The sequence below is a fragment of the Rhinopithecus bieti genome, unplaced genomic scaffold (assembly GCF_001698545.2).
Source record: "Rhinopithecus bieti isolate Rb0 unplaced genomic scaffold, ASM169854v2 scaffold_78508, whole genome shotgun sequence".
Lineage (NCBI taxonomy): Eukaryota > Metazoa > Chordata > Mammalia > Primates > Cercopithecidae > Rhinopithecus > Rhinopithecus bieti.
Window position 1 is genome coordinate 566,973 of NW_016829854.1, and position 26,245 is coordinate 593,217.

Sequence of the window (26,245 nt, forward strand, 5' to 3'; positions counted from 1 at the left end):
AAAAAAAAAAAAAAAAAAAAAAAAAAAAAAAAGCTGAAATAGAGAATGCATTCCTGTTATGATCAGGAGCAAGATAAGGATGTCAGCTGTTACCACTTTTAGTCAACTTTGTACATACTAGAGTTTTCACCAGTGCAATAAAGCAAGAAAACTAAATAAAAAGCATAAATATTGAAAAGAAAGAAGTAAATCTGCCTTTATTCACAGATGACATCATTGTATCCAGAGAAAACTCAAAGGATTTACAAACTACCAGAACTAATAATTCAGCAAGGGCATCAAATACAAGGTCAATGTACAAAACCAGTTATACTTCTATATATGTATTGGTTTCCAGTTTGTGACAAATTGTCACAAATTCAATGGCTTTTAAAAACACTAACTTATTATCTTACAGTTATTTATTTATTTATTTGAGATGGCGTCTCACTCTGTCACCCAGGCTGAAGTGCAGTGGCACAATCTCGGCTCACTGCAACCTCTGCCTCCTGGGTTCTCCTGCCTCAGCCTCCTGATTAGCTGGGATTATAGGTGTGCACCACCATCCTGGCTAATTTTTGTAATTTTTAGTAGAGATGAGGTTTCATCATGTTGGCCAGGCTGGTCTTGAACTCCTGACCTCAAATGATCTGCCTGCCTCGGCCTCCCAAAGTGCTGGGATTACAGGCGTGAGCCACTGCGCCTGGTCCCTATCTTACAGTTAATGAGATCAGAAGTCTGAAAGGGTTCTCGCTGGGCTGAAATCAAGGTGTTAGTAGGGCTGCCTTCATATCTGGAGGCTCTAGGAGAGAAGCCCTGTTTTTTGCCTTTTCTAGTTTCTGGAGACTGTCTCATGGTCCCCTTTCGTGTTCAAAGGCAGTTCTTCTCACAGTGCGTGACTCTGCCACTCTGACATTGACTCTGCCTTCTTCCGCATTTAAGGATCCTTACATTGGGCCTACACAGAAAATACAAAATAATCTTTCTATTTTAAGGTTCTTTGATTAGCAACCTTAATTCCATCTGCAATTTTAAATTCCCCTTGCCATATAATGTAACACATTGATAGGTTCTAGGGATTAGGACACGGACATCTTTGGAGATGGCCTTTTTCTGCTTATTACAATTTACTATCATTAGGTAGAAAACGAAATTTGAAAATACTGTATCCAATAGCATCATAAAATAAAAAACCTATGAATAAATTTAATTAAAAATATACAAGGCTGCTATACTGAAAACTAGAAAATAGTGTAGAAAAAAATTTTTAAAATTTAAATTAATGGAGAGACCATATTACTCATGGATTGGAAGGCTCAGTACCTTATAATGTCACTTCCTGAAAATATCTGTAGATTCAATGCAATCCCAGTCAAAATCTCAACATGTTTTTTCGTAGAAATTGGCAAGCCAATTCTAAAATTTATGTTGAAATACAAAGGACCCCTAATTGCAAAGACAATCCTGAAATCAGAATTTACTCTACCTGACTTCAAGATTTACTAGGAAGCTACAGCAGTAATTAAGCCAATGTGATAGTGACATAAGGATAGACAAGTAAATAGAACAAAACATACTCTCGAGATAGATCCACATACACATGGTCAATTGAATTGTGACAGACGTGCCAATGCAATTCAATGAGGAGAGGAAAATTTTTTTAACCAAAGGCTCTGGAGCAACTGGATAAACATATGGAAAATGGAATTGAAAGCATGAGAGAGGATTAAAGATAAAGTACAAAAAGACAAGGACAGCTTGACTAGTGTTGGGGGAGTTGGAGGGGCTTGAATGGAAGAATGAAATAAGATTTCACTGTGTTTCAGTGGGGCTTGCTTCTGCCAGTTTTGTAAAGCAATATCCTCCACCCCTCTCTGCCGCCCTTTGAGGGGTAGGCTGGTGTGCTGAGCAGAATTCTAAGATGGGCCCCAAGATTCCCACCCCCTGGCGTACATGCCTTGTACAATTATCTCTCCTTGAGCATGGAGGAGTCTGTGAATTTGATGGTATGGTTACTATGGTGATTACCTTCCATTACTTAAGACTCCATCATAGGTGACTTGGAGAGGGGAGGACTGGAAGTCAGAGGGACGTGCTCCACGTGGCCTGGAGGAAAACAAACGTGCATGTTGTGAAGTGCCTATGGGGGCCACACTGCAGGGAGCTGCAGGCAGCCTCTAGGAGCTGAGAGCAGTCCCCAGCAGACAGCTAGCAAGTAAACAGGGACCTCCGTCCTACAACCCTTGGCAACTGAATTCTTCCAACAACCTGAATGAGCTTGGAAGGGGACCCCAAGCCCCAGATGAGAGCCATAACCCCAGCCATCACCTTGACTGTGGCCTTGTAGAGCTGAGCTGATGATGCAGCTAAGCTATGCCCACGCTCCTGGCCCATGGAAACTGAGATAATGGATTCCTATCATTTTAAGCCACTGATTTTGTGATAATTTGTTACCCAGCAATAGAAAATGAATGCAGATGGCAGGTCTGTCCCAGCTGCAAATGTCATCCTGCACAGGACCAATTTCGATTTCTCTCTTCATACGTGCCTTAGGAATCTGTCTTCCCAGGACAGAGGGCCAAGCTGTTTTGGACATGGTTGAAGTGAAATAATACCCACTACCCACTGAGGATTTGAAAGGTCCATTTGGGGTGAAAGGAATTGACATTGCTCTGAGTCTTTGACCTACCCCCTTCTGGGATCCATTTAATCAAACATTCCAAGTTAAGAGTAGAAAGTCCAGATCGGCTGGGTGCGGTGGCTCATACCTGTAATTCCAGACTTTGGGAGGCCGAGGCGGGCAGATCACCTGAGGTCAGGAGTTCCAGACAAGCCTGGCCAACATGGCAAAACCCTATCTCTACTAAAAATACAAAAATTGGCTGGATGTGGTCGTGGGTGCCTTTAACTCCAGCTACTAGGGAGGCTGAGAATCACTTGAACCCGGGAGGTGGAAGTTGCAGTGAGCTGAGATTGCGCCACTGCACTCCAGCCTGGGTGACAGAGCGAGACTCCATCTCGAAAAAAACAAGGAAAAAAAAAAGTTCAGATCTTTCTCACAGAGTGTATTGAGCTGAGCTTTCAAAACTGGGGTTCAGGGCTGACCTTTGGAGTACTGAAAATCAGGCATTTGCTATACTGGTCATATCTGTGGAGCAAACCTGCAGTAAAGTGGTACCTTGGATACTTGGGAGTTCATTCATAGCAGATAAATTCTGGTCCATTTGCTGGGGACATGGTGGCCAGTGGGAACTTGATCAGACTGAACCATCATGTCTCAGAACCTAGGTATTATTGAGTCTGATGGTTTCGGCATTTTAATATGTGCAGTAAGTTAACCTGGGAAAGCAGGGCAGATATACAAAACCAGTTACAGCCTTTTCCTTTCCTCATTGCAGAACCAAAATTACAAGGGCCATGGATTGTCAAAGGGAAAAGAGCGGTGAGTGGTCCCATCCAATCCAACAATCACAGACAACCAACCTCCCTCCCTCCCTCCCCTTTTCAATCCGTCTCTCACTTTTCTACTTCAACAATTATAATGAAAATGATAGTAGAAGTAGTAAAGCTAAACCATTATTGAGCACTTACCATGTGCCAGGCTCTGGGCCTGTCACTTTACCTGTATTGGCTCATTGAATCCTGACCCCAACCATTTGAAGTAGATACTACTATTGTGCCCATTTTACAGATGGAGAAACTGAAGCTCAAAAAGGCTAAGTGACTTGCTCAAGATCACATGATCAGTTAGGGGCAGAGCTTGTTGGACTCCAGGGCCCACTATCTAACTTTAGTCTCTCCTGCCTCCTTCAACAACCCTGTGATGACTTGATGACTTGCATGGCAGCTGTCCTCTGATCTTCTGCTTCACTCTGCATCGACAACCTGGATGCCAAACCCAGCACCCCTTTGGATCTCCTAAAGAGAATCCGCTTGCACAAAGCAGGAGTGAGCAATGTAGACTTTATTGAAGATTTTTGTGGGGAGTTAGAGGAGGTAGTTTACATAGCAAATGTTTTGATAGTCTATTATCTGGCTCATTAGATATTTCTCTCTCTCTCTCTCTCTCTTTCTCTCCTTTTCTTTTCTTTCTTTTCTGTTCTTTTCTTATCTTTTGAGTTTCGCTCTTATTACCCAGACTGGAGGGCAATGGCATGATCTCAGCTCACGGCAAACTCTGCCTCCTGGATTCAAGTGATTCTCCTGCCTCAGCCTCCCGAGTAGCTGGGATTACAGGCATGCGCCACCATGCCCGGCTAATTTTGTATTTTAGTAGAGACAGGATTTCTCCATGTTGGTCAGGCTGGTCTCGAACTCCCGACCTCAGGTGATCCACCTGCCTCGGCCTCCCAAAGTGCTGGGATTACAGGCGTGAGCCACCGTGCCCGGCCAGATATTTCTGTTCTTTCTAAAGTCCCTCCTGACTATACCACCACTGAGGAGGGCATGTGTGATTTGGGATGCTTCTGTCATGCAGCACCCATCTTCTTTGTCTTCTTTCTCTCCATACTGACTACCCCACCAACTTCAAATCTCTCACTCTCTTATGCAGGGCAACTCAGCAATGTTCCAGATCCTGGCCCTAAACATACATGCCCACCCGACCCCCATCTCAAAAAAACAAAGAGCACTTAACAGGCTTGTGTTAGGCTGTTTTTACATTGCTATAAAGGAATAGCTGAGACTTTTTATTTATTTATTTATTTATGTTGAGACAGAGTTTTGCTCTTGTTGCCCAGGCTGGAGTGCAATGGCCTGATCTTGGCTCACTGCAACCTCCGCCTCCCGGGTTCAAGCGATTCTCCTGCCTCAGCCTCCCGAGTAGCTGGAATTCCAGGTGCCCGCCACCATGCGTGGCTAATTGAGATTGAGTAATTTATAAAGAAAAGAGGTATAATTGGCTCACGTTTCTACAGGCTGTACAAGCATGGCACCAGCATCTGCTCAGCTTCTGGTAAGGCCTCAGGGAGCTTACAATCATGGTGGAAGGCAAAGGGCGAGCAGGCATGTCACATGGCAAAAGAGTGGAAACAAGGGAGAGATCCCAGGCTCTTTTAAACAACCAGATCTCCCATGAACTGAGTGAAAACTCACTTATTACCAAGGGGATGTTGCCAAACCATTCATGAGGGATACGTTTTCAGGATCCAATCACCTCCCACTAGGCCCCACCTTCAACACTGAGAATCACATTTTAACTTGAGACTTGGAGGGGACAAACATCCAAACCATATCAAGGCCCCATCTACTTATTTTATAAAGGCACACACACGCACACACACACACACATGTATTTACCATAAAACATTTTTTATTTATGTGCCTTATTAGGGCACATGTAGATATGTGTTCCACTACCAGTAAGAGAAAACTCATAATAGTAGCTTAAACAAATTGTATTTATTTTCTTCACATTACAAAGAGCCTGGAGTGCTGGTACAGTGATTCGATAATGTCAGAGCCAGCGTCTTCATGATTGCCTTTTTTTTTTCTTTTTTTGAGATGGAGTCTCACTCTGTTGCCCAGGCTGGAGTGCAGTGGTGTGATCATGGCTCACTGCAGCCTTGATCTCCCAGGCTCATGCAATCCTCCCATCTTGGCCTTCTGAGTAGCTGGGACTACAGGCTCATGCCAGTGCACTTGGCTATTTTTTTTTCTCCGAACTCTTGCTCTGTTGCCAGGTTGGAGTGCAGTGGCATGATCTCGGCTCGCTACAACCTCCAACTCCCAGGTTCAAGCGATTCTCCTGCCTCAGCCTCCCTAGTAGCTGGAACTACAGGCGCCTGCCATCACACCTGGCTAATTTTTGTATTTTCAGTAGAGACGGAGTTTCACCATATTGACCAGGCTGGTCTTGAACTCCTTGTGATCTACCCGCCTCGGCCTCCCAAAATGCTGGGATTATAGGCGTGAGCCACAGCGCCTGGCCTCACTAATTTTTTTAATTTTTTTTTTTTTTTTGTAGTTATGAGGTCTCACTATGTTGCCCAGGCTGGTCTCCAACACCTGGCCTCAAGTTATCCTCCCACCTCGGCCCCCCAAAGTGTTGGGATTACAGGCATGAGCCTTCATGATTGTCTTGACCTCTTCCTCATGGAGACCAAATGGCTGCTATAGCTCCAGCCTTCATGTCATGATCAAGACAGGAAGAAGAGGGGAGGGAAGACTCAAGCCACATTCCTTCCTTCCTTCCTCCCGTCCCTCGAGCCTCGCGCTCCGCTCCCTCATTTCCGGTCGGGCGCTCGTCGCGGTGGCCGCGTCGGGGCGCTCGCGGCCTCCGTTCCTCTCCTGCCTTGCCTTCCTCGCTTCCTTTCGCGTTCCCTTCCCTGTCTTTTCCTTCGCTTGCTCCTCAAAAGAGCAAAACGTGTCCCAGGAACTTACCCTTTCTAGCAGTCTTATGTTTCTATCTTATTTACTAGAATTGTGTAACGTGGCCACCCCAACTGCATGGGTAGCTAGGAATACAAGTTATATAAGTGTCATTGTACTGTTATTACTATTCTGCACCCTGCTTTTGTCCCACAAAATATGTTTCGTGTTTATCCATGTTGGCACATGTAGCTCTGAATGCACTGTAACTGCTACCTCTGTTTCATTGTGTATCACACGTTATTTACCCATCTTCCTGTCGAAAGGCACTTATGAAGTACTGGTTTCAGCAGAAACTGACCCTGAGGGAAGGATGTGAGAGCAAGTGGTTTATTTGGAAGGTAATTCCAGTGAGCACTGACAGGGAAGTGGGGAAGTAAGACAGCTGAGGAGGGAAACCAGTAAAAGGTGCATCATCGACAGGTAATTGCTGTGGGCAAGTGGGCTCAATCCCCCCGGTGAATTCCTGGGAGAACATAGAATGCACTGCAGACTCATCTTAAGTGAGAGATGAGAGACTTAGCGGATTTATCTACCAACTCCAGTCGTCACTGGTTGTATGCTGCTGGCAGAGGGGCAGTTCACTCTGGTGCTTCCAATCTGCTCCACATGCTGGCTGAGCAGACTCCGGGGGCCAGGGAAAACCCTCAGGTAGCATCGAAGGTGCTGGCAGTGGGAAGCTCTTTGATTTGCACACACAGGAGTGGTGAATGCCAAAGGGATATGGGTAGACCACTAACAGTGTGTGCCACAGGTTATTTCTGTAAAAATATTAACAATTACAGATAAATATCTTTGCACATGTGTTTCCTGGTAGAAATGCAGAGTACAAACCCAGGGTATAGAGCTAGGATAGTTTGCTGAGTTTAGGGTATGTGCATATTCGATTTTACTAAAAACTGCCCAGTGGCCCTCCAAAGTGCGTTCTACCAGCAGAGGAGGAGTTTCCGTTTTATCCCATTGTTGCCAAAACTTGGACCTTTAGATTTTTGCCAGTCTGATGTGTGTGACATAGTCCTTGACTATTGTAATATGCCGACTTACTCTCCAAAGGTGTGTCCAATGTGCAACCCATCAGCATTGTAAGATAATTGTCATTTCTCCACATTCTTGCGAACATTTGATATTTGTCTGATTTTTAATATTTTCTGCAACCTGATGGATTTTGAAATTGTATCTCTTTGTCATTTTGGGTCTATTGCATATATTTTTAGTAGTCCATGTTGGCTCCTGTATTGACTTTTAGCTAAACCTCCTAATTTTATCTTTTTTTTTTCATATTATTTGTAGAGATGAGGTCTTACTATGTTGCTCAGGCTGGTCTCGAATTCCAGGGCTGAAGTGATCCTGCCTTGGCCTCCCAAAGTGCTGGGATTATAGGCGTGAGCCACCGTGCCCGGCCTATTTGATCTTTTAAATGGTTACTTTAGAGCAGCAGTTCTAAAAGTTTAAGCGCAGGGTGGGTCCCTTTACAACTTAAAAATTACTGTGAAACGAATTAACTTTTGTATATGTGGCATACATCTAACAATGTGTACCATATAAGAAATTTAAGCTGATAAATTTTATTTTATTTTGTTTTTGAGACGGAATCTCACTCTGTCACCCAGGCTGGAGTACAGTGGTGCGATCTTGGCTGACTGCAATCTCCGTCTCCCCAGGTTCAAGCAATTGTCCTGCCTCAGTCTCCCTAGTAGTTGGGATTACAGGCATGCACCACCACATCCAGCTAATTTTTGTAATTTTTAGTAGAGATGGGGTTTCACCATGTTGGCCAGGCTGGTCTCGAACCCCTGACCTCAGGTGATCCACCCACCTTGGCCTCCCAAAATGTTGGGATTACAGGCATGAGCCACCATGCCTGGCCTAGCTGATAAATTTTAAAAATACTTGTTCATTCATTTAAAAATCAATAAAATACTCATTACATAGTAGCATAAACTTTTTTTTTTTTTTTTTTTTGGAGACAGGGTCTCACCCTGTCACTCAGGCTGGAGTGCGGTGGTGTGATCTCAGCTCACTGTAACCTCCGCCTCCCGGGTTCAAGTGATTCTCGTGCCTCAGCCTCCCAAGTAGCTGGGATTGCAGACTACCACGCCCAGCTAATTTTTGTATTTTTAGTAGAGACGGGGTTTCACCATGTTGGCCAGGCTGGTCTCAAACTCCTGACCTCAAGTGATCTACCCACTTCGGCCTCCCAAAGCGCTGGGTTTACAGGTGTGAGCCACTGTGTTTGGCCCAACATTTTTATGAGTTATAGTTATATTTCCCCACCAAAATGTACTGAGATGAGTAGGAGTCGTTTTACATTTTTGTGAATCTCTTTAACGTTTGGTTTATTAGAAAACATTTGACTTTCCAGACCTTCTGTGTTCAATCTGTTAATATAGATTGTTTTGGTCGAAGGACAGGAAGAAAATCCAGCCTCACAAAGATAGGTATTTGGAAAAGGGAAGACTTTGTGTACCCCTGAAAGAGAGTTGGGGACCTTGGGGAATACTTGAGACCACACTTCACAACCTATGGCTCTAGGGGATTACAACATGCATCCTTACCTTATCACCTTCAAGTCTACCTTGAAGCATAATCACACCACTTCATGTACAACTAAGAACCCTACAGCAACACACTTCTGTTTACTCCCCTCTGGTCCTTTGTGCTGCTATTTTTGTCATATATTTACTTGTAAATATGTTACAAACCCTTCATTACATTCTCACTATATTTGCTTTAAATAGCTACTTGTATTTTTTTTCTTTTAATTAAGACATGGAAGAAAGTATTCCATATTTACCCTACTCATCTTTCCTTCTGAATTTCCATCTGGTATAATTTTCCTTCAGCCCGAGGAACGTTCTTTAGTGTTTCTTATAGTGTGGATCTGTTGGCAATAAATTCTCTCAGCTTTTATTTATTTGAAAATGTCTTTATTTCACTGTCATTTTTTAAGTAAAGATTTACTGGATATAGAATTCTAGGTTGATCTTTTTTTCTTTAAGTACTCGAAAGATGATATTCTTTTGTCTTTTCAGGCTTATGTTGTTTCTGATGTGAAGTCAGTTGTTCTTTTTTTGGGGGGGGGGGACGGAGTCTCGCTCTGTCGCCCAGGCTGGAGTGCAGTGGGGCGATCTCAGCTCACTGCAACTTTCACCTCCCAGGTTCAAGGGATTCTCCTGCCTCAGTCTCCGAGTAGCTGGGATTACAGGTACCCGCCACTACGCCCAGCTAATTTTTGTATTTTTAGTAGAGACGGGGTTTCTCCATGTTGGTTAGGCTGGTCTCGAACTCCTGACCTCAGGTGCTCCGCTTGCCTCGGCCTCCCAAAGTGCTGGGATAATAAGCGGGAGCCACCACGCCCAGCCAAAGTCAGCTGTCCTTGTCTTCCACTCCCACTCTCCACCCCTCCCCCCGACCCCCCTATGCAATGTGTCTTTTTTCTCAGGCTTTTTTTTTTTTTGAGACTGTTCTGTTTTTCAGCAATTTGACTATGGCTTACCTGGGTGTAGTTTATGTTGTGTCTATCTTGCTTGGGGTTAATTGAGCGTCTTGGATCTGTGAGTAGATAATTTAATCAAATTTGGAAAATTTTTTAGCCATCATTTGTTCAAAAAATATTTTCTGTCCTATCTCTTCTTCATCTCTTTCTTGAACTTCAGTTACATGTATGTTAGACTGCTTGATATTATCTCACAAGTCGCTGAGGTTCTGTTCATGTAAAAATTTTTTCTCTAATTCAGTTTGAACAATTTCAATTGGACTGTTTTAAAATGTATGATTTTTCCTTCTCAATGCCCAGTCTCTTGTTAAGCACATCCATTGAACTTTTAATTTCAGATATTATATTTTTCCCTTCTAGAATTTCCATTTGGTTTTTCCTACTCTGTCACACAGGCTGGAGTGCAGTGGTGCAGTCATGGCTCACTGCAGCTTTAACTTCCTGGGCTCAATGATCCTCCCACCTCAGCTCCCCAGGTAGCTGGGACTACAGGCACGTGCCACCATGCCTGGCTAATTTTAAAACTTTGTGTAGAAATGGGGTCTCACAGTGTTGCACAGGCTGGTCTTGAACTCCTGGGTGATCTTCCCACCTCAGCCTCCCAAAGTGTTGGGATTACAGGTGTGAGCCACTTGGCCATTTGGTCCTTTTCTGCAATAACTCACCTATTCACACATTGTATCCATCTTTTCCCATAAATCCTTTAACATATTTATAAAGATTTTTAAATTCCTTCTCTAATGATTCTGATAACTGAGTCAGTTATGGGTTTATTTCAATTGGCTATTTTTCCTCTTGATTATGTATTACATTTCCCTACTTTGCTATTGCATGTGTTATATTTTTAGAACTGCACTCTGGATATTGTGTATGAAAAGCAATTATATATAATAAATTTTAGTCTATATATATATACACACATACATACACACACTTTATAGAGTATGCAAGCTCCTTTCTCTGTCTAGCAGTTAGGGTTGGGGCTGATCATTCCGATTCCTCCTAAAGCTGAATTGAACATGGGTTGGGCTGCAGCTTTAATTAAGTTGTGTGCACTCCAGTCCAGTCTCCTTCACTGCCATGTTGAGCTTGTTAGTGTTTGAACTAGGTGGGGCTGCAGTGCCCACTATTGTTTAATTTATTTTTATTTTTAGAGACAATGTCTCACTATGTTGCCCAGGCTAGTCTCCAACTCCAGTTTTTCATCTGTCAACATAAAAAAATAGAGACAAATCTCCAAGTAAAAAGGTTTTATTTGGGAATAATATACAAGAAGTAGAACTGCAATCTAGGATGTCCATGTAGACGAGAATGGCCCCCAGCATGTCTGAGAACAAAGGAAAAGGTTAGCATTCTCCTGGGGAAAGAGGAGATTTATGTAAGTTGTTTCAAAAGAAAGTTCATTGGTGCTAGCAGGGTTTTTTATGAGAGCTGGTGAGTTCAGTAGCAGATTGGTGAGTGTCAGTAGTTGCTAGGTAGGACTTGGAGTCTTGGAGTTCTTGTTAAGACCTTGGAGTTTTGGATTGAGCCTGAGAAACAGTGTCAGGCTAGTATTCTTGTGTTAGCTGCTAGCTGCCCTTGTGCTGTTAGCAGTACTTGTGTCTCATGTGGTAAGCTGTGGTTTGGAAAATGTTATTGTAATGGTTCTTATTATCTGGCAACTCATACATGAGAATCCTCCCTTCATGACCTTCCCTGGCTGTTTCTTTACTTTTTTACTTTTTATTTTTTGAGATGGAGTCTCACTCTGTCACCCAGGCTGGATGCAGTGGTGGGATCTCAGCTGACTGCAACCTCTGCCTCCCAAGTTCATGAGATTCTCCTGCCTCAGCCTTCCAAGTAGCTGGGACTACAGGTGTGCACCCCCATGCCTGGCAATTTTTTTTTTTTTTTGAGATGGAGTCTTGCTCTATTGCCCACGCTGGAGAGCAGTGGCATGATCTCGGCTCACTGCAGCCTCTGCCTCCCAGGTTCCAACGATTCTCCTGCCTTAGCCTCCTAGGTAGCTGGGATTACAGGCACATGCCACCATACCCGGCTAGAAGCTGGGAAAGGCAAGGAAACAAATTCTCCCATAGAGCCTCCAAAAGGAATGAAGCCCTGCCAACCCATTTCAGTCCCTCTGACTTCTGGGACAGTAAGGTTATTCATGTATTTATTTATGTATTTATTTTATTTGGGAATAATATACAAGATATTTATATCTATGTATTATCTCAATAATATTTATTGAGACAGGGTCTCACTTTCTTGCCCAGGCTGGAGTGCAGTGGCACAATCTCAGCACACTGCAACTTCCACCTCCGGGGTTCAAGCGATTCTCCTGCTTCAGTCTCCCTAGTAGCTGGAATTACAGGCGCCAGCCACTATGCCCAGCTAATGTTTGTATTTTTAGTAGGGATGGGGTTTCACCATGTTGGCCAGGCTGGTCTGGAACTCCTGACCTCAGGTGATCCACCTATCTCGGCCTCCAAGAGTGCTATGATTACAGGCAGGAGCCAGTGCGCCCGGCCTAATTTTTTGTATTTTTAGTAGAGATGGGATTTCACCAGGTTGGTCAGGCTATGACCTCAAATGATCAAATGATCCGCCTGCCTCGGCCTCCCAAAGGGCTGGAATTATAGGTGTGAGCCACCTCGCCCGGCCCCCTGGCCCTATTTTGCCAGGGTCTGACATAAGTGACTCCATTTTGAATCTGACAACTTTCACATACCACTAATTATAATGTTAGCTCGAGTTTTTTTAGATGCTTTTATCAAGTTGACGAAGTTCCTCTCAGAGTTTTTAATGAATGAGTGTTTAATTTTTGTCAAATGCCTTTTCTGCATCAATTGATATGATCATGTGATTTCTCCTTTTTAGTCTGTTAATATGATATTGATTTTTTTTTTGAGGCAGTCTCTGTTGCCCACACTGGAGTGCAGTGATGCTATCTCAGCTCACTGCAATCTCTGCCTCCCCAATTCAAGCGGTTCTTCTGCCTCAGCCTCCTGAGTAGCTGGGACTACAGGTGCCCACCACCACACCTGACTAATTTTTGTATTTTTAGTAGAGATGGGGTTTCACCATGTTGGCCATTCTGGTCTTGAACTCCTGACCTCAATTAACCTTCCTGCCTCAGCCTCCCAAAGGGTTGGGATTACAGGCGTGAGACACCATGCCTGGCTCATTGATTAATTTTTGAATATTGAACCAGCCTTGCCTGCTGGAATAAACTCCGCTTGGTTATGGTGTATAATCCTTTTTATATATTGCTGAAATCTATTTGATTGCATTCTGTTAAGGATTTTTCCATCTATATTCATAAGGGATATTGGTCTGTGGTTTACTTCTTGTGTACTGTCTTTGATTTTGATATCAGGTTAATACTAACTTGGCAAAATTGAATTTGGAAATTCTCCCTCCTCTTCTATTTTCTGAAAGAGATTGTGTAGGATTGGTGTTAATCCTTCTTCAAATATTTGGGGAAATTCTCCAGTGAAACCATCTGAGCCTGGAGATTTCTTTTTTGGGAGGTTTTGAATTATGAATTCAATTTCCTTAATAGCTATAGAGCTATTCAAATTACCTATTTCATATTGGATGAGTTGTAGTAATTGTGCTTTTTGAGGAATTGGTCCATTTCATCTAAGCGTCAAATGTAGGTGTGTAAAGCCATCAGCAGCATTTCCTCATTGTGGCTGTGATACCTGCGGGCTCCATAGCAGGAGCCTCTGTTTCGGTCCTCTTATTGGGTAGCTGGGTCTTTCCTTTGTTAGTTTTGCTGACAAATAGGCTTGTCGATTTTATGGATCTTTCCAGAGAACTTGCCTTTTATTTTACCGATTGGCTACACTGTTTTTCTGTTTTCAATTGTATTGATTTCCAGCTCTCCTCTAGGCCCTCTTTAACATCACCCCAGAGTGGGAGGGCACCTCATTACTGCCAGGTCATGGAGGAAGTCCAGGCTCCATACGTGGTCTCCACTGCTCAGGGGGGGTGGGAGCCTTATTACCACCTGGCAGAGGTGAAAGCCTGGCTGTGTCCGTGGCCTTCTCTGACAGCACCGGGCAGGGGTGTTGGGTGCCCTGCTGCAACCTCAGGGGAAGTCTAGACTCCCTACCCAGCCTTTGCTGGCATCACTGGGAGTGGGCCACAGATGTGTTCTTGGGGATCCAGCTGGAGTAGAGCAGTGATTGTCCAAGTCTTCTGTCTGGCTAGGCTGCTCCTTTCTTGGTCCTTTGGCTGGAAACGGGGTGCTTTTGTTGAAGCTTTATCGTCTGTGCCCATTGGCATTTCTGGGTTGCTGGCTTTTCATCTCCATATCTGAACTATATGAGACAAAAGGAAACCCAGGGAATTCACCACCTTGTAGTTCCTGTGGTCCTGAAGTCCCCAGCCAGTCTACCCTCTTCTCTATCTTTCCGTCTTGCTATTTGTTTTATAGATAATATCTTGAGTTTTCAGTTGTATCAGTAGGAAGAATAGGAAAAAGTACATCTGCTTCATCTTCCCAGATGATTGCCAGGAGAGGGCTTTGCAAATACTTATCATTTCATGTAAGGATTAGTCATAGCACATGGAAAGCAACCAGATCATGCCTGGCACATAGTAGGCTTGGATACAATGATCATTATTTTTCAATGATTCCAAGATGCTATAATTCTCAATTTGATTATGCTAAGTGTTATCATGCTCTAATGCTAAATTCTAAAATACAGTGTAGAACTTTCCAGGTATGGAACTTGACTTCTCTTCCTCCCACTTTTTTCCTCTCCCTGCGCCATCCTAGGAAAATCATTGATCCTGAGCAAATGTTCATTGCCTTGTCTTGCAGAGAGCAGAGAGCATCGATCCGGTTCAAGACCACCCTCATGAACACACTCATGGACGTCCTTCGCCACAGGCCAGGATGGGTGGAAGTGAAGGAGTAAGACACTCCCCCCAGCCTTGTCCCTTCTTCCCTTTGTCTCACAGGTCCTTGTCTTCCTTTGTTTTTCTCCTAGTTCCCCTGGGTGGCCACTGGGACTTGTCCCAAAGTGGCTGTGATATTTATTTAGCACCCACAATGTGCCAGGCACATTATCACTATCATCTCTGTCTTATTTAAGCTTTCCAACTAAACCGTAAGATAAGATTATGTTCAGAGTTATGAAACCAATTGCTTAAAGTCACACAGCATTGCAAGCATCAGAGCAGGATTCAAACCCAGGCACATTTGTATCCTACGGCTTTCAGTAGAAACTAGGAATGCAGCTACCACAGACCTGTGGCCTGGATCCTCCTATGATGGGTCCAGATCAAGGACTGCTCTTCCCTGGCCACTTGCTAGTTCTGTGAGTTTGGCCTGTAAGCCTGCCTTTCTTCTTTCATGCTGGCCTCTGGGGATACTGATTGAGACAAACCAGCATGTGATGCCTGGCACAGAGTAGGTGCTATTAGTTAGGGCTAAGGATTGGATGTATGCAATGGAAACCCAAAGTAAAAGAGGCTTTGACATGCTAGAAGTTTATCTATCCCATTGAAGTTCATATGTAGGAAGTTCAGAGATGGTAAGGGGGCCCCACAGAAATGTGAGATCCATCTGCTTCTGTCTTTCCACTCTACTATCCCTTAGGTGAAGTCCTTGTTTTTCATAGTCCAAGATGGAGTTCCAGCCTTGCTTTCACATTCCAAACAGCAGGAGGTAGGCAGGAGTCAATAAAAGGCATAAGCCAGGTGCAGTGGCTCACACCTATAATTGCAGCCCTTTGGGAGGCCAAGGAGGGAGGATCGCTTGAGTCCAGGAGTTCAAGACCAGCCTGGGCAACATGGCAAGACCCTGTCTCTACAAAAAATTTTTTAAAAAGTTAGCCAGGCACGGTGGTGTGTGCCTGTAGTCCCAGCTACTTGGGAGGCTGAGGTGGGAAAATTGCTTGAGTCCAGGAGGTCAAGGCTGCAGTGAGCTGTGATCACACCATTGCACTCTAGCCTGGGTGGCAGAGTGAGACCCTGTCCCAAAAGAAAAAAAAGAAAGAAAGAAAGAAAGAAAAGGCAAGCCCATCCCTTGAAGGACACAACCCAGGAGTCTCTCACAGCTCACTGGCCAGACCTTAACCATGTGGCCACACCCAGCTACAAGGGAATCTGGAAAATGTAGGTTTTTTTTTTTTAGACGGAATCTTGCTCTGTTGCCCAGGCTGGAGTGCAGTGGCACAATCTTGGCTCACTGCAAATTCCACCTTCCAGGTTCATGCCATTCTCCTGCCTCAGCCCCCCAAGTAGCTGGGACTACAGGCGCCCACCACTACGCCCAGCTAATTTTTTGTATTTTTAGTAGAGAAGGGGTTTCACCCTGTTATCCAGGATGGTCTCGATCTCCTGACCTTGTGTTCCACCCGCCTCAGCCTCCCAAAATGCTGGGATTACAGGCGTGAGCCACTGCGCCCAGCCGAATCTGGAAGATGTAGTTTTTATTTGGGGAAATACAGTCTACATTTTCTCAAGTAAATGCTGAAAATTCTTTTACTGCAGAGAAAGGGGAGAAGGGATAAGAGGGATAGCTGCCCTGCTGTGTGGTGCGCAGGAAATGTTTGCTGCTTACCATTAGCTAAGCCTGCTGGACACTCTGTAGCATTTCACATGCATGATCTTTTAATCATCCCAACAAATCTTTCAGGTAGATGTTATCATCATCCCCATTTTACTAATGAGAAAACTGGGCACAAAGTAGTGAAAATGCCATGTTTGAGGTCACTCAGCTTGTGAGGGCTTGGGCTGGGATTTGCATCAATACCTACATGTTGAAAGAAAAAATATATAAAATCTTTTTAATTTGGTAAGTCCAAAAAAATTTACATATATACAATTTCGTGTCTTTTAGAATATTCACAAAGTTGTGTAATCATCACCATTTTTTTTCCCCACACACCTGCTGTGTCAAAACCACGATCTAATTCCAGAACATTTTCATTATCCCAGGAAGAAACCCCATACCCACCAGCAGTCATTCCCATTTCTCCCTCCCTCCAGCCCCTGTCTTGGGCCCTGTCTCTATTGATCTATTCTGGACACATCATATAAGTGGAATTATACAATATGTAACCTTTTGCCTGTCTTCTTTGACTTAACGTAATGTTTTCAAGGCTTATCCATGTAGCAGTATGTATCAGTACTTCATTCCTTTTTTTGTTTCTTGTTTTGTTTTTTTGAGATAGGGTCTCAGCCTGTTACCCAGGCTGGAGTGCAGTGGCGCAGTCATGACTCACTGCAACCTCAACTTCCTGGGCTCGAGTGATTCTCCTCCTTCAGCCTCCTGAGTAGCTGGGACTTCATTCTCTTTTATGACTGAATAGTATTCTACTGTGAAGGAGTACCACATTTATTTATCTGTTCATTAATTGATAGGTGTTTAGGTTATTTCCACCTTTGGGCTGTTATACATAATGCTGCTGTGAACATTCATGTACGAGTTTGAATGGACATATGTTTTCACTTTTTGTGGGTGTATACATAGGAGTGGAGTGACTGGGTGATATGATAACTCTATGTTTAACTTTTTTAGGAACTGCTAGACTGTTTTCTCAAGTGGCTGTGCCATTTTACATTCCCACCAGGAGCATATGAGGGTGCCGATTTTTCCACATTCTCACCAACTCTCGTTATTATCCATCCACTTATTTATTTATTTATTTAGAGAAAGGGTCTCTCTCTGTCACCTAGGCTGGAGTGCAGTGGTACAATCACAGCCAACTACAGCCTTGACCTCCTGGGCTCAAGTGATCCACCCACCTCAGCTTCCTGAGTGGCTGGAACTACAAGCACACACCACTATACCTTGCTAAATGTTTTAAGTTTTTTTTTTTTGTAGAGATGGGGTCTCATTATGTTACCTAGGCTCATCTTGAACTTCTGGACTTGAGTGATCCTCCTGCCTCTGCCTCCCAAAGTGTTGAGATTATAGGTATAAGCTACTGTACCCACCCTTGCATTTATTGTGGCCATCCTAGTGGGTATGAAGTGGTATCATTGTGGTTTTGATTTGCATTTTCCTGATGGCTAACGATTTTTAGCATCTTTTCATGTGCTTATTAGCCATTTATAAATCTTCCTTGAAGAAATATCTATTGCCCATGTTTAAATTTAGTTGTCTCTTTATATTCGAGTTATAAGAATTCTATCTTATAAGGGTATTCTTATATATGATTTGCAAATATTTTCTTCCATTTTGTGAATTATCTTTCCTCTTTCTTGACTGTGCCTTCTGAGGTAAAAACTTTTTCATTTTGATAAAGTCCAATTTACCTATTTTTTCTTTTGTTCCTTGTGCTTTTGGTATCACATCTAATAAACCATTGCCTAATCCAAGGTCACAAAGATTTACTCCTACGTCTTCTTCTAAGAGTTTTATGGTTATAGCCCTTACATCTAGGTGTTCGATTTAATTTTTTATATGGTGTGAGGTAGGGGTCCAACTTTAATATTTTAAAGTACTTACTTTTAAACTTTTTTATTTTGAAATAACTTTAGACCTACAGAAAAGTTTCAAAAATCATGCATAGCTTCCTCTTTTAGCAGTTTCACCACCTTTCCCTGTTAGCAGCTTATGTAATCATAGTACATTTGTCAAAGTCAGGATGTTAACACTGATATATTACTGTTAACTAAGCTGCAGACATCATTTGAATTTCACCAGTTTTTTTCCACTAAAATCCTTTTTCTGTTCCAGAATCCAATCCAGGATCCCACTTTGCATTTAGTTGACCTTTTTTACCTCAAATATGTTTCAGTTCCTCGGTCTTTGTCTTTCATGCCCTTGACACTTTTGAAGAGTACATTTTGTAGAATATCCCTTGAATTGGATTTGTCTGATGATTTCTCATCATGAGGTTATGGATTTTGGCAGGAATACCACAGAAGTGGTGCTGTGCCCTTTCCAGTGGAACTCATCAGGGGTTTGTGATGTCAATGTGTCTTATCACTGGTGACAGTACCTGGATTGACCATTAGATTAAGGTGGTGTCTGCCAGGTTTCTCCAATGTAAATTAACTTTTAAAAAAATAATTAATAAGTATCTCATTGGCAGATACTCTGAGACTGTGCAAATATCTTGTTCCCAACAAACTTTCATGCAATGGTTTTAGTATTTTTTGATAATTCTTTTTTTTTTTTTTTTTTTGAGACAGAGTCTCACTCTGTCACCTAGGCTGGAGTGCAGTGGGACAATCATGGCTCACTGAAGCCTTGACCCTCTGGGCTCAAGTGATCCTGCCACCTCAGCCCCCTGAGTAGTTGGGACTACAGGCCCATGCCGCCATTCCTGGCTAATTTTGTATTTTCATAGAGATGAGATTTAACCATGTTGACCAGGCTGGTCTCGAACTCCTGGGCTCAAGTAATCCTCCTGCCTTGACCTCCCACTGTGCTGGGATTATTGGTGGGAGCCACCGTGCCTGGCCTTTTTTTGAGGATTCTTGCCTAAATCTATTATTATTACAATAATTGCAAAATGGTTACTCTCTGTCATTCCTTCTACATGTATTAGGTGGCATTCTTCTGTAGAGAAAGATTTTCTCTTCCTGCTGCTTATTTAATTATTTAGTATCAGTTTGGCTCATTGCAGTCTATCATCTTGCCTAGAGGTTACCACACCTAGATTTTCCCAATAGGAAGCTGAGGCCCAGAGAAGAGGGCAAGGTCACATAAGTGCTACTGCCTGACAAGACGAGAATCAGGACTCTTGACTCCTGTTCTAGTGCTCCTTGCACTGTGTGACATGACTTGGTACAAACATCAGGGTGGCGAAAAGGCAGGACTGGGCATCTAGATGAAGCCCCAGCCAGCCAGCCAGGAATCTGCGACTCTATGGTGTCTGAGGGTTTATGGAACAATAGAACACACGGCCATTTCTTTTTCTTTTTTTTTTTTTTTTTTTTTTTGTGAGATGGAGTCTCGCTCTGTCACCCAGGCTGGAGTGCAGTGGTGCAATCTTGGCTCGCTACAGCCTCTGCCTCCTGTGTTCAAGCGATTCTCCTGCCTCAGCCTCCCGAGTAGCTGGGATTACAGGAAACTGCCACCACACTGGGCTAATTTTTTTAGTTTTTAGCAGTGACGGGGTTTCACCATGTTGGCCAGACTGATCTCAAACTCCTGACCTCAGGTGATCCACACGCCTCGGCCTCCCAAAGTGCTAGGATTACAGGCGTAAGCCACTGTGCCCAACCAGCCACTTCTCTAGTGGGTTTCCATCAGTTCTGGAAACTGTTCTTGCAAACCATTGTGCCTGGGCACAGCCACAGGGGAGATTTGGAGAAGGACCAGGCCCCAGATTTTCATGAGTAACTTAGGACAAAATTTGGAAACCGTAGATTTCTGGTTCCAGTGTCATTCTGTTACCATGTGCTTCACGTCACCACATCTGTGCACGGTGTGTGCAACGATGTCCATCTCTGGACATCTCTGAGCGCAGTGAAAGGCTGGGCCTGTCTGCCTGCCTTAAAGCCCTTCTGCACATGGTGTGACATTTAGGAGAAACACCAAACCAGTAGCCACAAGGAGAAGCAATTTAAATCTTTAGTTCTAGGAAAATTCCAGGCTGGCTACAGTGGCTCACACCTATAATCCTAGCACTTTGGGGGGCCAAGGCGGGCAGATCACCTGAGGTTAGGAGTTCGAGACCAGCCTGACCAACATGGAGGCACCCGTCTCTACTAAAAATACAAAATTAGCCAAGTGAAGTAGTTCATGCCTCTAATCTCAGCTACTCTGGAGGCTGAAGGAGGAGAATCACTTGAACCCGGGAGGCGGAGGTTGCAGTGAGTTGAGATCGTGCCATTGCACTCCAGCCTGGGCAACAAGAGTGAAATTTCGTCTCAAGGAAAAGGAAAGAAAATTCCAAAGGGAGCTCCATTTACAACACAAGGCTCAACTGCTTGGCCATTGTTCCAGTTGCTATGGCTGTGTAACAAATCCCAAAATTTAGCTGCTTAAGACAGCATTGCATTAGGCGCGGGGCTCCTGTGAGTTAGGGACTCTTACAGCCAGTGGGACTGGCTTGTCTCTGTGACATCAGCTGGGGGCATCAGCTGGGAAGAGTCCAGATCTGGAGGTCACTTGGTGGCAGGAGTAGTCTGAGGGCATCTGACTCAGAAGTGTGGCAGTCGATGCTAGCTGTTTGTGGGGATCTCACTAGGGCAGACAGCTGAAGAAGGTTCTCATGGGTTCTCCTTGTGGCCTCACAGCCCCACAGCCTCTGGATGAGGGATATAGTGTAGGCATCTTTTGGAACTACAGTCTGCCCCTGCATCCTCCCCATTGGTCCTGTTCAGGGCCTGTTCATTCATCATCCTAAGGTGATGGCGATGTCTCTTCACTTTTCTCCATTTCTGCCTCAAACCTCCTCCAGATGTCTTTTAAAACTCAGTCTACCTGTCTGTATTAGAGAAAAGGGGTGGGGGGAAAGGGAGACAAACCAAACACTTTTTTTTTTTTTTTTGAGATGGGATCTCACTCTGTCACCCAGGCTGGAGTGCAGTGGCACAATCTTGGCTCACCACAACCTCCACCCTCCTGCTCAAGTGATTCTCCCACCTCAGCCTCCAGAGTAGCTGGGACTACAAGTGCATGCCACCGCTTCTGGCTAATTTTTTGTATTTTTGGTAGAATGGGATTTCACCATGTTGGCTAGGCTGGTCTCAAACTCCTGAGCTAAAACAATCCATCCACCTTGGCCTCCCAAAATGCTGGGATTACAAGTGTGAGCCAGCACGCCCAGCCCCAAACACCTTTTAATAGGAAAATGGATATATTGTGGTATATTCACCCAGTGGAATGGGAAATGGCAATTAGAATGACTGAATTAGACTCCTATGTATCAAAAGGATCGATCTCCAAAACAAAAGTTTGGTGGAGAAAAAGCATGTTGTGAAAAGAAACAGATGGGAGTGGTTCTAACCACAGAGCCTGGGCTCTGGAGCCTGAGACCTGAGTTCAAATCCTGCTCTGCCGGTAAGTAATAAGTATTAGCGTTAGGTTTAAAATCATGACAAACAATGCCATGTGCCATGATGCATGGATACACCCATATATATATGATGAAACTATAAAGTCACTGCAGGCCGGGCACGGCGGCTCACACCTGTAATCCCAGCATTTTGGGAGGCCAAGGCGGGTGGATCACCTGAGGTCAGTTCCAGACCAGCCTGGCCAACGTGGTGAAACCCTATCTCTACTAAAAATAAAAAATTAGCGGGTTGTGGTGGCACGCACCTGTAGTCCCAGCTACTTGGGAGGCTGAGACAGGAGAATCGCTTGAACCTGGGAGGCAGAGGTTGCAGTGAACCAAGATCACACCACTGCACTCCAGCCTGGGCAACAAAGTGAGACTCCGTCTCATAAAATAAAAAAAAAAAAGCCACTACATAGAAATGATAACACACCAAACTCAGGCTGATGGTTTCCTTTGCAGCGGGAGAGAAGAAGATAGAATCAGGCAGGGATAGATAGGGGGCTTCAGTTATATCTGTACTTTTTTACTTAAAATAATTGTGAACAGTCATGGTGGTGTTTTATTTCCTGTGGCATCTTTTTCAAGCTCCTCCTCCCAGCACCCTAGCACTGGCACCCGGATTTGGTAGATTGGCCCGGTTTCCTCTCCCTGGCATGGTGGTAAAGAATGGGATCAGAATTTGGAGCTGGCAGAGCTGGCTATGGGTCCTGCTGCTGCCATGTCCTCGGTGAGCAAGGTCATCCCGCCTTCGAGCTCTGGGGATGATCCAAGTCACCTCTGGGGGCTGCTCTGAGGATTTGGTGAATGGAGAGTTTTGTGAACTAGGAGGGGCTTGCAGAAGTTAGCTCATTCCACTATGGGCTGCAGGCATGGCAACTGGAAAGAACAAATGAGGCCGAGTGGCTGTCACACCACAGAGAGTCGTAGGGACTGTGGTCTGGGGAGGGCGTGCCCTGTCTGAAGGGGTGGCCGCTCCTCAGCCCAGCTAATAGGTGCCAGGAGGCACTCTGGGTTCAGTGATAGCTCGAGGGAAGCCAGCCACCTGGATTTTTGTGGGAACAGTTCCCTGGTTTTTGCTCTGGTCTAACAAAGGACATTTAGGCCAGTGACACCCACGGCCACTTCCAAGAGACTCCAGAGGGATACACTGCTGCGTACCGTTCCTCAAACCCCCTCGGCAGCACCTCCCTGGGCCCTGCAGTGCCAAGGTCCTCAGATCATGACCTTTATCCCCACCGCCAACTACAACCCCAGCGAAGGAGAGTGGGATTTCTACTGGTGCGACGTCAGCTGGCTCCGGGAAAACTTCGACCACACCTACATGGAGGAACACGTGCGGATCAGTCACTTCCGGAACCACTACGAGGTAAGCTGGGCAGGCAGGAGGGGACTGAGCCAACCAACTCATGTCACTGGGTGTGGCCATGAGCTGGAGCTGGTACAAGGATCAGAACGGAAAAGTGTATTGGAAAAGTGTATTAGAATGTGGGATGCAATGCCGGGTGGGGAGTATGCGGGCTAGACCTAAGGAGAGCCAAATGGTTTGGGGGTATAGGGATCTAAGGCCTGAGGATTGGAGGTCACAGACTGGTTGGAGTTTCAGCACCAAGATTTGAGGAGCAAGCTGGTTTGAGGGTGCAGGGTCTGAAGGGAGAAGATGTATGAATGATTATGGTGATTTCAGGGTGGAGGCAAGTTGAGAAGTTTGGGGTCTAAAGATGGGAAGGAGGTCTAGAAGGAACAGGACTGGAGGAGGCTGTGGTGGGAGATTTTTAAAGGTTAGTGTAGCTTAGTGGTTAGAAGCATGAATTTTTTTTTTTTTTTGAGATGGAGTCTTGCCCTTGTCACCCAGGCTGGAGTGCAATGGCACGATCTTGGCTCACTGCAACCTCTGCCTCACGGGTTCAAGTGACTCTTCTGCCTCAGCCTCCTGAGTAGCTGAGATTACAGGTGCTCACCACCACGCCTGGCTAATTTTTATTAGAGATGGGGTTTTGCCATGTTGGCCTGGCTGGTCTCGAACTCCTGACTTTGTGATCCGCCTGCCTCAGCCTCCCAAAGTGCTGGGATTACAAGTGTGAGCCACCGCGCCCAGCCAAAAGCGTGAATTTTGGAATCAAGACAGGCTCTGGTCAAATCCTGGCAGTGCAGCACCTTCGTTGGATAGCTATGAGCAATTGACTTAATCTGTCTAAGCCCCAGTTTCCTCATCTGTGAAATGGGGATAATTCTTGACTAGCAAGCTCTTTCTGGGTCAAAGTTACTCTTACTCTTGCTATTTTGTGGGCCAGAGCATGGAGGCTGCAGGGTGGCTGGTGGATGTATGTGGCTGGGAGGGGAGCGGGGCTGCGAGCAGGAGCTAATGGCTGCCTGTCCTTCCCGCCACCCAGCTGACCCGGAAGAACTATATGGTAAAGAACCTGAAGCGGTTCCGGAAGCAGCTGGAGCGCGAAGAGGGAAAGCTGGAGGCAGCCAAGTGCGACTTCTTCCCCAAAACCTTTGAGATGCCTTGCGAGTACCATCTTTTTGTGGAGGAGTTTCGCAAAAACCCAGGAATCACCTGGATCATGAAGCCTGTGAGTGCCCAGTGCCCGGGGCTGGTGGGAGGGAACAAGTCCCAGGCACCAGAGCAGGGATCAGGTGCAGACACTGTCTGGGAATTCAGCCTTAGATGCAGTCTGCCTTCCCGAAGGGCCAGCTTTAGCTCCTCTTCTCTGCAGTGTGTGGACCCAGCAGCTATGGCTGCTGGCACACAGTAGGTGCTCAATGAGTGTTTATTGAATGCACAAGTGATCTTTAGCACACCAGGGCAGAGAATTTGGAATCTCTCTTCCTGACATGCCAAGTGCTTTACCTGCGTTACCTGAATCCTCATAGTGACCCTCAGGGGAGGGATCAACAGCCCCATTTTAGCAATGAAGAACTTGAGGCTTGCTTATTCAAGCATTCCACAAATACTTACTGAGCATGTGCCATGTGCCAGGCACAGACCTAGGTGCTGAAGACACAGCCCTCAGCAAGTCAGCCTGGGTATCTGCCCTTTTTGCGGGCAGACAATAAGGAAACGGGGGAGACCTATGTGGTTGCAGTTGTGCTGTTATTAAGGAGAATGGTGTCAGGAGAGGTATCCACAGGAGGCTCTTCCTGGCTGGGCAGGCTTCTCTGAAGAAGTAAGAGATGGGACTCTGAGGCCTAGCCCCTTGTTCAAATGCTACTGATACACTTACTAGCTGTGTGGCCTCAGGCAGCTTACTTACCTTCTCTGTGCTACAGTTTTCCCATCTGCAAAGTGGGATTACTATAATACCTATCACCTAGTCTTAGGGTACTAAATGAGTTAACACAGGTAAAGCACATCGTAAGTACCGAATAAATGAGAGTTGTTATAATAAGAATTAGTGTTGAGCTGCAACCTGAAGGATGCATAGGAGTCCCCCTGGAAAAAAGTAGAGATAGGGAAGAGTATCCTAGGCTGAGGGAACTGCATGTGCAAAGGCTTGGTATCAGGAGGCAGCCTATTGGGGCTCAAAAATCTGAGTGGGGCCGGGCATGGTGGTTCATACTTGTAATCCCAGCACTTTGAGAGGCCGGTAGATCACCTGAGGTCAGGAGTTCGAGACCAGCCTGGCCAACATGGTGAAACCCCCATCTTTACTAAAAACACAAAAATTAGCCGACTGTCATGGTGGGTGCCTGTAATCCAAGCTCCTTGGGAGGCGGAGGCAGGAGAATTGCTTGAATCTGGGAGGTGGAGGTTGCAGTAAGCCGAGATTGCCCCACTGCTCTCCAGGCTGGGTGACAGAGCAAGACTCTATCTCAAAAAAAAAAAAAAAAAAAGAAAAGAAACTGAAGGAAGGTGAGGGCAACAGCATACCCACCAATCACTCAGCCCTTTCTGGTGCCATGACAGTCGCTCACCACAAAGCCACATGCCGCTGTAGCCTTGAATGGCATCATCAAAGCCCTCTTATGTTTCCAGGCCTGAGAATGTTCCAGGCCCCAGGGAGGGAGCGGGAGGGAGGAGGGAGCACCCCTTTCCTGTGGAGCTGAAGACTGATGTTGGCTGATGCAGATTTAGCCAATAACACAGGTGCTTGGAGGGGCAACTGACACGGGGCTGACAAAAATAATGGATGCTCCCAACGGGCACGGAGCCAGGGTGTGCCCGCCTCCCAGGTTCTTCCCCTGGCCCATCCTGCCTCTCCTGTGTCCAGGGAAGACAGTGAGGAAGGCTGTGGCTGCAGCAGTAGGGATTAGGCTGATGCACTCGGAGTTCTGTGACCCACCGGGTCGGATTCCAGCTCCCAGCATTATCCTCTCAGACAAATGGTAATTTGTGCTAATTGGGAACAGCACTTGCATATTAAATTGATTCCATTCCCAGCCCACAGCCTTTGTTAGCAGCAGACACAACGGCAGCTACAGCTGTAATTAA

At 45.1% G+C, this 26,245-nt stretch overlaps 1 protein-coding gene across 6 annotated transcripts in view; it reads left to right on the forward strand.

Moving 5' to 3' along the window:
• The window catches only part of TTLL9 (tubulin tyrosine ligase like 9), a 79,297-nt gene that overhangs the window by 16,963 nt on the left and 36,089 nt on the right, over positions 1–26,245 (forward strand). For 5 of the 6 annotated variants that reach the window (XM_017865012.1, XM_017865011.1, XM_017865014.1 and 2 more), the window contains exons 2-5: positions 3,378–3,421; positions 14,661–14,753; positions 23,065–23,176; positions 24,201–24,386. In XM_017865012.1, coding sequence (XP_017720501.1) covers positions 14,698–14,753; positions 23,065–23,176; positions 24,201–24,386 — 354 coding nt within the window. In that variant the 5' untranslated portion in view covers positions 3,378–3,421; positions 14,661–14,697. The remainder of the gene's footprint in view (positions 1–3,377; positions 3,422–14,660; positions 14,754–23,064; positions 23,177–24,200; positions 24,387–26,245) is intronic. The other variant, XM_017865013.1, reaches the window with a different exon arrangement.